At 44.7% G+C, this 13167-nt stretch overlaps 1 protein-coding gene across 2 annotated transcripts in view; it reads left to right on the plus strand.

Moving 5' to 3' along the window:
- LOC144781570 (protein phosphatase 1 regulatory subunit 14A-like) overlaps positions 1-13167 on the plus strand; it is a 230867-nt gene that overhangs the window by 1153 nt on the left and 216547 nt on the right. Inside the window, exon 1 of one of the 2 annotated variants that reach the window (XM_078660481.1) lies at positions 8610-9160. The exons of the other annotated variant lie outside the window; for it this stretch is intronic. Coding sequence (XP_078516607.1) covers positions 8957-9160 — 204 coding nt within the window. The 5' untranslated portion in view covers positions 8610-8956. Of the gene's footprint in view, positions 1-8609; positions 9161-13167 lie in introns of those variants that run through there. 2 annotated transcript variants of the gene reach the window in all.

Below are 13167 nucleotides of genomic sequence, written 5' to 3' on the forward strand. Positions count from 1 at the left end.
ATATGTCTAGGGGACTGTCTTTGTGGGTGACTCTGGGTAGGAGCGCTCTCATGGAGAGGCGGGGGGGGGGGGGGAGTGTATGGCTGTTTGGTGAATGGGAACTGGATACGTTTGTGTGTGCATGTTCAGACTTGAAAGAGACGCAGGGGGGCGCTGCTTTCCCCACCCCGACTCAGGCTGAGGGGATGCGCCCTTACCAGCCGTCAGACGCAGTCACATTTTACTTCACCGCCAGTTATCATATCTGCAGTGTTTGCTGTCGAGTCCTCCCAAAGGGCATTCACACGGTGCTTTTTATTACCTCTGCCTCTCGCCCACAGGTCGAGCCTGAGGGGACCTGGGTGTCCCTTTTTCTCTGAACAAGAAACTGCTCACAATTTCACCTTTTGTTGCGGTGGGGGGTTCAGAGGAAATGACGCGAATGGTTAGCCTTTGTGCTTTGAGGAAAAAACTGTCAAATAAAAGCATTCTGCTTTCTCAGCTAATGGTTGAGGGCATTTTCAAACTCGTTCTTGGCTAATTATTTGTAGCCCTTTACTTAGAACTTTATTTGTGAGAAAATAGTACTGGTTAATGTTTGTTGTTGTTCGAGTTCGTAAGAAAGGCTGAGTTGACCTTGGCGGGATCTGAAACCCTGCTGACCTGTAGGTCACATCTTAGTGGTGAGCCATGAACCCTCCTAGTTGGTTTGAAATAAGCATGCTGTCTTCGTGGCAAGATCACATGTGCACGAGATTCATACACCTCTTCAATTCTAGCCGCCCAGTCCTAAAGGCTCCTAGGTGAATACACTGCACACCAGGCAGTGATGGACTGGAAATAAACCATGTCCCATCTCTAATTAGCACTTACATTTTTTTTTAGGTGTGGGTGTAAATCTTTTGGGACTAGTTAAATAAGTGACACTCGGCTGGATGAGGGTGTACGCGGAGGGATACAGCTTTGTGTTTGTCTTGGTAGATAAGGGGGGGGGGGAAGAGTGTGAGCTCAAGAACTGTAACTAATAATCTTGTCCTAGAAGCATATCTTTGTAATTAAGGGTGTGGCTTAAAGTACGTAAATTAAAGTAGTATACTTCACACATCGTGTCACCTGAAAAGTATTTGAGTATCTTTTTTTTGCATCCAGGCCTATAAAACATAATTGACCTGGGTCTAAAACAAGGCCGGCTTATTGGCTTTCCCAATACCGTTTTCCCCCACAAATCATTCTGAAATCCTCACTGCATCTTTCACACACACCATCTTTCTTCAGCAGTGTATTCTCACTCTCATTCTACTTGTACGACCCCCTTACGTCTCCATTCAACACCCCTTTAGTCAGACCACCCCCTCAACACGCTCTCCTGTAAGAACCGATTTTCTTTTCTTGGGTGCTGTTAATATTTCGACAACTACATACCTCTTTCCCACACTTCCTCATTGACTCACAATTGTGAACGGCACATATGTAGCCATTGCGCTCTGCAGAGAGGCCAATGATTGGATGTGCGCTATAGTCTGAACACTTTTATGACCACTGAAATGTACTGTGACTCTGAGTAACTTGCACTGCCTTCAGCCTGAGCTCAAGAGCATGCAGTAGTGCCCTGACATAAACACCCGCCTACAACCTGACCTCACCCTGACACCTACAGGTGATTCAATTCACAATATGTTGCATGAAAAAAATGATACAAGATCTGGAGAAAGCACATTTTTTTGGGTTATGGAAGAGGAAGAGTAAAACAATGTGAAAACAACGACTTCATCGCTGACGTGGATCACCTTAAGTGTTTTTTACAGTCATTGGTTTGAAATGGACCAATTTCAAAGTCCGTTTCTAATTACTGCTGGCTCTAAGACACTGAAGGACTCAGCCCACTTAGAGTCCTGGCAGGCAGTGAACATTGATCATTATTTACCAAATCTGAAACACTTACAGAATATGAAGGTAAACTCGGGGCTTAATTTGAAGCCGGTGGTTTTCCCATGCTCACTGGCACTTAATCAACACCTGTGCTTTTTATGAGCACCAGTTAAGGACCCATTTATGCATTTATTGTGGGGAGATTAAGTGATTTGCTCCGCATTACAGGATGTTGAGCCGACGCCGAGACTCTAACCTGGTTCCCCAGCCCCTGAAGTAGTAAGCTCTGGCCAGTACGCCACATCCTCTCCCCACTTTCCTGGTTCGTAGTTGGTTCTGTTTTAGGCGGCACTAACAGGAGAACTGGGAAGGAGCAAGTTTCGTCCCGAGGAGAGTCCCGACACTTAGTTATTTTACAAATTAACCACTGGACCCACATGAAGAGCTCCCAAGTCTGGTGTAAGGTGTATTCCAGTCAACATTTACAGTTCCTGGCACAATTTCCAGGTGTTCGTCTTTGCATTCTGGGATTTGTAGTCTATCTTGGATTTGTGATTGGAGGACTACAATTCCCAGAACGCAAAGGGGCAGACCTGGACTGAAGGAACTACTTGCGCATGGAACTGGACTCTTGAGAGCCCAGTGGACTTCCCATTGGAATCTGTTTTTTTTAGATGAGCAATCTCCCTCGTTTGTAGTTCAGATGTGGGGATTGGTCTTCTACAGGGGTACGTTATCGGATGTGCTGGCCACCTGTTTCATTTAGGTTTCTTTAGAGGTCCTAATTGTAACACCTGCTGCTCCCCTTTGCATGCATAGGATTCCTGGTTCGTCAGGCACAGGGTCTGCAGGGCCGGCAGAGAGCAAACAAATTCACTTTAAAAACCGGACGAATTCCCCAAACAAGGTGCCAGATGAATCGATCCAGGAATGATACACCTGCATAAAACCCCAGAGGCATGCATAAACCTCTTATTCATTTTTATAAAACCCTAGAAGCATGCATAAACCTCTTATTCATTTTTATAAAACCCTAGAAGCATGCATAAACCTTATTCACTTGCATAAAACCCCAGAAGCATGCATAAACATCTTATTCACTTGCATAAAACCCCAGAAGCATGCATAAACCTCTTATTCACTTGCCTAAAACCCCAGAAGCATGCATAAACCTTATTCATTTTTATAAAACCCCAGAAGCATGCATACACCTCTTATTCATGTTTTTATTTTTTTTTATTTAAACAGGGTTTATTAGCAAATTTTTCACATATACATACAGTACAGTGGTAGTGTTGCCTCGCTGGATAAAACCCCAGAAGCAAGCATAAACCTTATTCATTTTTATAAAACCCCAGAAGCATGCATACATCTCTTATTCCTTTTTTATAAAACCCCAGAACCAAGCATAAACCTCTTATTCATTTTTATAAAACCCCAGAAGCATGCATTACCCTCTTATTCATTTTTATAAAACCCCAGAACCAAGCATAAACCTTATTCATTTTTATAAAACCCCAGAAGCATGCATACACCTTATTTGCATGAAACCCCAGAAGCATGCATAAACCTCTTATTCTATTTTATAAAACCCCAGAAGCATGCATAAACCTCTTATTCATTTTTATAAAACCCCAGAAGCATGCATACACCTTATTTGCATGAAACCCCAGAAGCATGCATAAACCTCTTATTCATTTTGTAGATTAAACGAAGTAGAGCTGGAGACCCAAGCTGCCCTCTCTGATGCCAAAATTAGGAAACCAGTCCGACCTGTATGGGGGGATTAATTACATGGATATTGTTTCTCTAAAATGCTAGAGATTGCAGGAGGTGGCATCTCATGCCTTCGACCTTAATGACATCACAGGTAGTGACCGCATATGACCTTTGACCTTCAATGTTACCAGGAGGTTATGTCACATTAGCTTAACCCTGAGGACATACTAAGGGAGATCGCTGAAGATCAATAATAAAAGCATAATTGGTGTTAAAGAAAGTATTTAACTCGGGTAGTTATGCACTGCTTTACTTTAGAAACAACATTTTTTTTTTAACACCAAGTGTAGCAAAAGCGTAAGAATGAGTCTTCAAAATTCAAAAAGTGTATTTAGTTAACATGCAGAATCTTTTCACCTTAGTCCAACTGATTCTATGATTGCCTTCACAAGCATTAATTCAAAAGTGACCAAATTCAAACATGAATTTGGAAACATTATTTCTTTCCTCTACCCTTATAACCATGCCAATAGTGAACAAAAGAGGCATGTCAGTTATGGTCACTCTTTCGGTGACCTGGGTTCCTATGATACATGAACAACATTATAGTTTATTAAATCAACCACAGGAGACGTTTTTCGAAACGCACACATCCTGACGCCATGTATTTCAAGGTCTTATGTATGATAATGAAGAAAAAAGAGGGAAAGTGAAATAAAATAATTCCCTGGCATCACACAATTTGGGAAGGCCAGGAATAATTCCAGCTTTTCAGGTTTTAGTTTTTCAATTAAGCCACTAGATGTATATGCTTCGCTTCCCTTGCACCCACTATATCGCCAATCTCCCACTCCACTCGCCCGACTGCCACCCCGCTAGCATTCACGTGGCCCTCTGGCACATCACACACCAAACTTATTGGCCCCTGGGAAAATGTTTGAGTACCCATGTTCTGGGGCATAATACCAGCCCTAAATTGTAGCTTGCAAGTGAGCAGGACTTCTCCTAACCGGGTTTGGGCTTGTGCCCCAGGGATTTGTTTTTTAAACTGTGGCTATATATTGAATTTTGTAGCACAGCTTTCAGATACATTTGTTAAAAAAACCATAGGCTCTGAAGATACATTCTTTAAATCAAGTCATTTCATGATGTGCTGAGCCAAAGAAACATGACACTCAGCAGTTTAAGCCTTTTTAGGTCTCGCTTGCATTGCAGCGCATGCGCTACTCGCCTTGATGAGATCTGAGGTTGTTGTTTTTCTGTCCGGCTTCTTTGGAGGTGGGGTTTGTGTCTGCCCTGTCTCCCTTAGGCTCGCCCACCCGGACTGGAGATTTAGCTTGTGCACAGCGTCTCTTCCAGACACGCGTGTTTAAAATTGCTTCATGCTTTCACTGAAAGTGAAAGCGTGATGAAAATCTAAACCAGCAGCTTTCGTTGGCGTAATGGCGACAGAGGCAGCATCATGGCCGCGTGGCGGTGGCATGATGAGTTCCGAGAGTGCATTCTCAGTCACGCTGTCTACACGCGCCAGTCTGCTCTCTCATGGGGCATCTATTACGATTTCTTATCAGTCACGCTGTTTACACAGCGGAGAGCTGAGGAGAGCGAGAGAGGGGACCGGAAACCACACCACTTTCAATTGCCATTACAAACCGGGACAGACATCGCTGCTTGCGCATCCCTGGAGGAGCCCTTCCCCAGGCACACATAGACTTGAGTCCTGGCTTACCGTCTGTGACACCTTTTTGCTCTTGCACACGCATCCGAGCGCTTGGCTTTCTTCTGCCGCCTTGTACTTTTTTACAGATTACACAAATATAATTTTGATTTTATTTGTGGTTGCCTGCCGCTGTATGTTTACTTGATGCAGACAATTACCTAATGCTGTTGACTGTTGTGGTAGTTGTCAGTTACATCCGCAGTCCTTTGTGGTGGTATAGACTTACGCCAACTGTGGTTGTGTCTGCGAAGGCTTCCAAGATTCATTGTGTCACTTGCCGACAGCTTTGTGTGTGTAGGCACAGGGGCTGCTGCTCGGGGCGGGTGTAAACCTAGAAAGACAGTATCTCTGGGCCAGGGAAGCAGTTGTTACCCCGCCACAATTTAATTTAGTGCAGTGCATTCTGAGGTGTTCACTGCCTTCGGTGCACACTCTGGGCCCTGGCAGATGGTTCACACACTGGCGCGTGCAGTGGCGAGCTCCAGAACAATGCACAGATTTTATTCAACATTAACACCACAGTATTGAGCTCATGTTTTATTTGCGTATAATTCAATGCAATATTTTACCGAATAAATTTGGGCTTAGCTGTCGTTGAGCTCCGTGTTGCCTCTCCTACAAAGATTCATTGTTTGACCAGATCATAATTAAATGACATTAACAACGTATTTATTATCTATATTCTATCTCCGCTTGAAATAGGCACACACTTCTAATGTAAATATTTCCAGAAATGCGAAGGAACTTTAGAGTAGAACTATTATTGTGAATACGTTGAAGGTTGGCAGTACATATTTTGAAAGTCATATGGAGTAATTATTAGAGTATAGTGGCTGGTACACATAGCCTAGCTGTCAATATCGAGATATTAATTTGCCTTTTTGTCTGTAACGTTCATCGATGCAGCCATGGGGAAATACACCAAAGCATGTCTTGCCCCAGTGCCGGAAGGTTTTGTTGTGTCTTGCCATCAGAGCGGCGAGAAGTTGCCTTTATTTTATAATAATTCTGAACTATTTGCTATTGAGTATAAAATGCTCGTGGCCGCCAGTCAGCATCACCGACCCCTGGGAGGCAAAAACTCCTTTATATTGTGCCTTTTTTATGTTTAGGGCATGTAAACACTGAGAAATGAATCACATATACAACAAAAACAATTAAAGGGCCCTCCTGTCTGGATTTTTCGTCCCTTAAAAGTAGCCCGATGTGTGTGCTTTTGTATGCTGAAGTTCTCATCATGCCTTGTGAGCGCACAGAACGTACCCCAGGCGGCCGCGTACTCCTGTCGCCTGCTCTCCCACCCTCTTATTTTCTCTTACTGTTGCCTTCTCTACATCCTGCCATGTCTTCCATTACAAGCATTGCCCTCTTCTTCCTCTCGTTCCACTTTGTTTGTACCATTCACTCTCCCCTGCCTCATTCTCTGGCCTCTCTCTCGCAGTTTTTTTTTCATATTTCCCTCCATTTCCTTCTTTCTCAATCTTTCTGTCTCCCAACCTCTGTCTAATAATTTCTACTTTTACTCATTCTTTCCATTTCCACCTTAACTGTCTGTCTGCACATATTTCTTCTTCTGTGTATATTCTTTCTTCTATGTGCTGTCTGTCTCGATGTCCACCCCTCTCTGTCCGTCTTATTTAGCCCCCTCTTCTCCATTGTGTGTCCGCTCTCCCCGCACCCCCTCCCATCTGTACATGTTTCTTTTTGCATACCCTGAAGCTGTAGTACAAAACTGTGGTATATTCTTCTGCATAGCTGCCAAGGTTTCAGATTGCTTAAGTGTGACATTTTCATAATTTCAGTGTAATTATGAGTGACATTCAACGACTATGAGTGACACTTTCTCACAAGTAAAATCAAGCAATGAAGACGAGGGAAACATATAAATCAGAAATACCAACCATTTGAGCGACGAGAGAGCACCAGAAATGGAAGGGCACTAAGCTACTGTCCTTGTATAGGGGGGCTGCCTGGAGGCTGTGTCACTGTAACCAGGCCCCAGACTCGGGGTTTGTCAGGGAAGCAGGAGGTGTAAGAAGGCTACACATATATTATGTAGAAATAAATAAAAAAAAATAAAAAAAAGCTACACATGGGCCTGCTTCCAGTAGGCGGTGTCGTTGAAGCCAGGCCCCAGATTCAGGGGTTTTGAGGGAAGCAGGGGGGGGGGGGGGTGATGTGAGAGAGCTTAATTGCTGCCATTAATTTTGTGCCACTAAATACTCGACCCCTGAAAGGTCTGTAGGGTCCAATGGAATGCTGATCTACTCAGAACAGCTTCCAAAAAGTCTTAATAATGGGGTAGCTCAAAGCATTGGCATTCGTGCCGTGCAGTGCAGCTTTGTGTATGGGCAAGCATGCTCTGGCAATGAAACGTTTAATGACGAACATTGTAATTACCAGCAATATGGTGTAAATGGAGGTGCGTGTGTTTTTCAATTAATGCGCACCAGAAGAGAGAAACAGTTCACGACACAGCAGAGGATCCAGAACAGTAATCTAGTGGTGCCATGCAAACATCCCCAAATAGTACACCAAAGCAGCACTTGCTGCCTCTGCAAACTGCCATTACGTGAACTTTTCACAAAACCAGCAAATAAGCCTAAACCAAGCACGGAACAAAGAAAAGACACCACTCTTAAGTATTAATTATTTAAAAAAATGAAAAGCCATTGTTAGTAATCAATACATCGAAGTCACGTAAATACAAAACATGTTGCATTACAAATGCTATAGGTGTCACATTTGCGAAAGTTATAACTATTGGCATTGTAAATGACTAAGCTATTTATTTAGCTATTTTCAAAACCAACACATAAATAAAAAAAATTATTTACAAGACCAATAGCTCAAACTTTCCTAATGCGAGACCTATTGCATGCAAATGTTTGTTTTCTTTACTTTTTTTAAACATTAACTTAACAAAAGAGCATTGGGAAAGACAATAGCTTTGCTCTCAAATTTCAAAGGAATAACCTAGTTGTTGGTTTTTCCAATGCTTTTTTGTGCCTGTGACTTGTAGCGCTCGTCGTGTTCTCGTTTTCGTTAGTTTTGTGGCGAATTGTCTTGTTAGAAGTGGTGTATAATGCTTATGACTTGTTATGACTTAAGAACTTGTTAATGAAATATTGGACGGTCGAAAGGGGTCAATAGATCTCTGTAGCCTGGACAGGCTGCCCATGATAAAATAATTACTCACATCTGCTCTGTATCATTCCATAACAACGCAGCTGAGCTGAGTCGACAGAAGGATCGCGCTGGGACCCAGCGGCGCCGCCTCCAGCCGGCGTGCTTTATAAAGACCGGCTGCGGAGCAGACCACGATGAGTGCTGAACAGAGCCCTGGATAGAGCAGCGGGTTAGGGAGGAAACCGAGGAGTGAACCTGGACGCACGCAGGAGCACATAGAGGGATTGCGTGGTATTCCATCTACACCTTCAGTACACAGAACCTTTAAGCTAAATACACCCGGAGTATACATTGGACGCCGCCCTCCTCACCGGACTACCCTCGTCTTCTAGCCCTTGCACTCAGCTGTGCACGTTCCACCGCAACATCCAACGGTTCATAAAGTACCGGGCATCTGCACTGGATTAAAGCCCGGACAGGAAACTCGAGAACTAGAAACGGGAGAGCAGAGGTGCGTCACTTCGCGGTCTCCTCCATCCGATGGCAGCCCAGAAGCTGGGGAAGCTGGGGCTGGGCAAGTTGCACTCCTCCCCGTGCAGGGGTAACCGGTCCCCGGGGGGCCACGGGGGCATCCAGAAGCGCCAAGCCCGAGTGACGGTCAAATATGACCGCAAGGAGCTGCAGAAGAGGCTGGATGTGGAGAAGTGGATCGACGACCGGCTGGACGAGCTATACCTGGGCAGGGTGAGTGACGGGCAGTACACCCCCCTCCTCCCTTTCACGGGGTTATTCATGTGGTATATCCGTGCCTCCGAATGTCAGGGGTAGCGCAAGTTGGGGGGTAACAAAAAATAACATCAGGGACCATCAGACAACCGATGGCGTCATCTGCTTGACTCTTTGTCCCACCTTTATCCCTTGAATAGCCTCGTGTTTACGGTCGAGGGGCCAGGTTACCGGATGGGCAAGGACTGGCAGCCATAGCATCTACAGAGGGATCCGAGAACCGCATTTAATTTATAATTGCGCTGCCTTCGTCACCCCTGACACCCGAGATAGCAAGGTCATTTCCAGGGGAACCGAAGGACAAATCCGGGGTAGCTGATTGATCGAGGAAAACAAAGTGATGGGTGGGAGTGGACTGCCTGAAATCTCAGCCGCTAGTAATTAGTCGGGGCTGCATTACATTCCATCGTTTTGTGCCTATCATTGCCGTCTGAGACATGGAACCAAATGAGTGACATCTGTGCCTAGCACACGTGTGGATTCACCTCTGTATGGCCCTTCCTACCTTGGTTCACGTGAGCTAGTGTGGGTAGCATGGAGGAAGTCGCTGTGTTGGGGGCCTGGGGGTTCCAGTAATGGTGGTGGGAGTTAGTTTGTCTAGGGGAGTGGAAAAGGCCTGTCTCTGTGGGTGTCTCTGGGTAGGTGCGCTCTCATGGAGTCGGGGGATATGGCAGTTGGTGAGTGGGAACAGGATATGTGTGTGTGCATGTTCATCTCCAACAATGGTGCAGACTTCGGAAGAGACGCAGGGGGGCGCTGCTTTCCCACCCCGACTCAGGCTGAGGGGATGCGCCCTTACCAGGCGTCAGACGCAGTCACATTTTACTTCACTACCAGTTATCATATCTGCAGTGTTTGCTGTCGAGTCCTCCCAAAGGGCATTCACACGGTGCTTTTTATTACCTCTGCTTCCCGCCCACAGCTCGAGCCTGAGGGGACCTGGGTGTCACTTTTTCTCTGAACAAGAACCTGCTCACAATTTCATCTTTTTGTTGCGGTCGGGGTTCAGAGGAAATAATGACGCGAATTTGTTAGCCTTTGTGCTTTGAAGGAAAAACCTGTCAACAGTATTCTGCTTTCTCGGCTAATGACTGAGGGCATTTTATAATTCGTTCTGTAGCGATTTATCTGTAGCCCTTTACTTAACTATTTATTTGTGTGAAAATAGTACTGGTTAATGTTTGTTCTAAGAGTTCTTGAAAGGCTGAGTTGACCTTGCCGGGATCTGAACCCCTGCTGACCTGTAGGTCACATCTTAGTGGTGGGCCATGAACCCTCCTAGTTGGTTTGAAATAAGCCTGCGGTCTTCCGTGGCAAGATCACACGTGCCAACCAGCACGAGATTCATACACCTGTTCAATTCTAGCAGCCCAGTCCTAAAGGTTCCTAGGTGAATACACTGCACACCAGGCAGTGATGGACTGGAAATAAACCGTGTCCCATCTCTATGCTAATTAGCACTCTTACATTATTATTTTTTTAGGTGTGGGTGGAAATCTTTTGGGACTAGTTAAATAAGTGACACTCGGCTGGATGAGGGTGTGCGCGGAGGGACACAGCTTTGTGTTTGTCATGGTAGATAAGGGGGGGTTGTAAGCTCAAGAACTGTATAACCAAGAATCTTGTCCTAGAAACGTATCTTTGTAATTAAGGGCGTGGCTTAAAGCATGTATACTAAAGTACTGTACTTAACATAGTGTCACCTGGCAAGTATTTGGGTATCCTTCTATGATTTGTCAATTATGTTGTATAAACCTGGATGCAATAAAGATAAGTCTAAAACAAGGCTGGCTTATTGGCTTTGACAATGGCTGTTATCGGTATGTAAAATACATGAGGAGGGACAATGATTCTGTGGTAAACAGAATTGACAAATGTTTCAATTCTGAAAATACGATATTAAATTAGACATATTTAAGGTCTCTGGGAGGGGTAGTTCAGTCAGTCAATCATGTTAAAACCTTCACTTAACTTTGTGGTCTCTCTTTGTTAGATACTTAATGCCGTGTTTCCCCCACACTTCATTCTGCAATCCTCACTGCGTCTTTCACACACCATCTTTCTTCAGCAGTGTATTCTCACTCTTATTCCATTTGTACGACCCCTTTCGACTCCTTTCAACTCCCCTTCAGAGAGACACCCCCCTCAACACTCTCCTGTGAGCACCGATTTTCTTTTCTTGTGTGCTGTTAATATTTCGACAACTACATACCTCTTTCCCACACTTCCTCATTGACTCACAATTGTGAACGGCACATATGTAGCCATTGCGCTCTGCGGAGAGGCCAATGATTGGATGTGCGCTATAGTCTGAACCCTTTTATGACCACTGAAATGTTCTGTGAGAAACTTGCACTGCCTTCAGCCTGAGCTCAAGAGCATGTAGTAGTGCCCTGTCATAAACACCCACCTACAACCTGACCTCACCCTGACACCTACAGGTGATTCAATTCACAATATGTTGCATGAAAAAAATGAGATACAATATCTGGAGAAAGCACATTTCTTTGGGTTATGCAGGATAAAGTAAAACCATGTGAAAACCACGACTTCATCGCTGACGTGGATTACCTGAAGTGTTTTTACAGTCCTTGATAGGCTTTGAAATGGACCAATTTCAAAGTCCGTTTCTAATTCCTGCTGGCTCGAAGACCCTGAAGGACCCAGCCCACTTAGGGTCCTGGCAGGCAGTGAACACTGATCATTATTTACCAAATCTGAAACACTCACAGCATATGAAGGTAAACTCGGGGCTTAATTTGAAGCCGGTGGTTTTCCCATGCTCACTGGCACTTAATCAACACCTGTGCTTTTTATGAGCACCAGTTAAGGACCCATTTATGCATTTATTGTGGGGAGATTAAGTGATTTGCTCCGCATTACAGGATGTTGAGCCGACGCCGAGACTCTCTAACCTGGTTCCCCAGCCCCTGAAGTAGTAAGCTCTGGCCAGTACGCCTCATCCTCTCCCCAATTTCCTGGTCAATAGTTGGTTCTGTTTTAGGCGGCACTAACAGGAGAAATGGGATGGGAGCAAGTCGCGTCCCAATGAGAGTTCCGGCACTTTTTCTTACAAATTAACCACTGGGTTTACCCACATGAAGAGCTCTGCAGCTGATCTCAAGACTAGTGTAAGAATGTGGGCTCCACAGTCAGCATTTACAGTTCCTGGCAAAGTTTTAATTGCACCAGTGTAATTTTGCATGCGATTTCTGGCATTTCACGTTAAGCTTGTTACGGACCATTCACAAAATTGCACCTTGTCGCATAGTTTCAAGTCTGTTCATGTAAAACCTCTTTTACAGGAGTATGAAAATACTGTGACTGAACACAAGCAGCTGTTTGCGGTCCTTGTGCTTTTTTTCAGTTTTGATCACAAGGGTACATTTTACTCTAAAATGGAGTGCTAAATGCTAGATTTGCATTTCATGTAATTTGTCCATACTGTTGCAAAAGAGAATTATGCAAATTTTGCACTCCTGTACCCATGGCTTGGTTGTTGGGTGGAAACACTAGGTCAATTAGCGCCATGAAGGTGAGTGCTGCATACACTATCCCAGGGATGTATATTTTGGACCTGATTTAGTTCTGGTCGGACTGGTTATTCAATCACAACGGTGACGGATATCCCGTCCATCAAATTCTAAATCCCCGTAGGCTATAATGGGATTTATATTTCGGCGGACGGGAATATACGTCACCATTGTGATGGAGCAACCTGTCCCACGAGATCAGATCCAGCCCTTTCTCTGGAGGATTGCAATCAGAGCAGTTGAGTGGGTGTGTTCATTGTTACCGCAGCAAGAAAAGTCACATTCCATTAGGTTTCCGCCTCTTTCCTACATGGTTGCGAGGTCTGGAGGTCGGTACCGAAATGTTTAGTCAGCAAGAGCGTCTGTCTATGTAAATATTGATGGAAGAGCTTGGGTCTGGCAGCCCTGTGCTAAATACATAGGTTAGTGGGG

This window comes from Lissotriton helveticus, chromosome 9 (genome assembly GCF_964261635.1).
Source record: "Lissotriton helveticus chromosome 9, aLisHel1.1, whole genome shotgun sequence".
NCBI classification, from domain to species: Eukaryota; Metazoa; Chordata; class Amphibia; order Caudata; family Salamandridae; genus Lissotriton; species Lissotriton helveticus.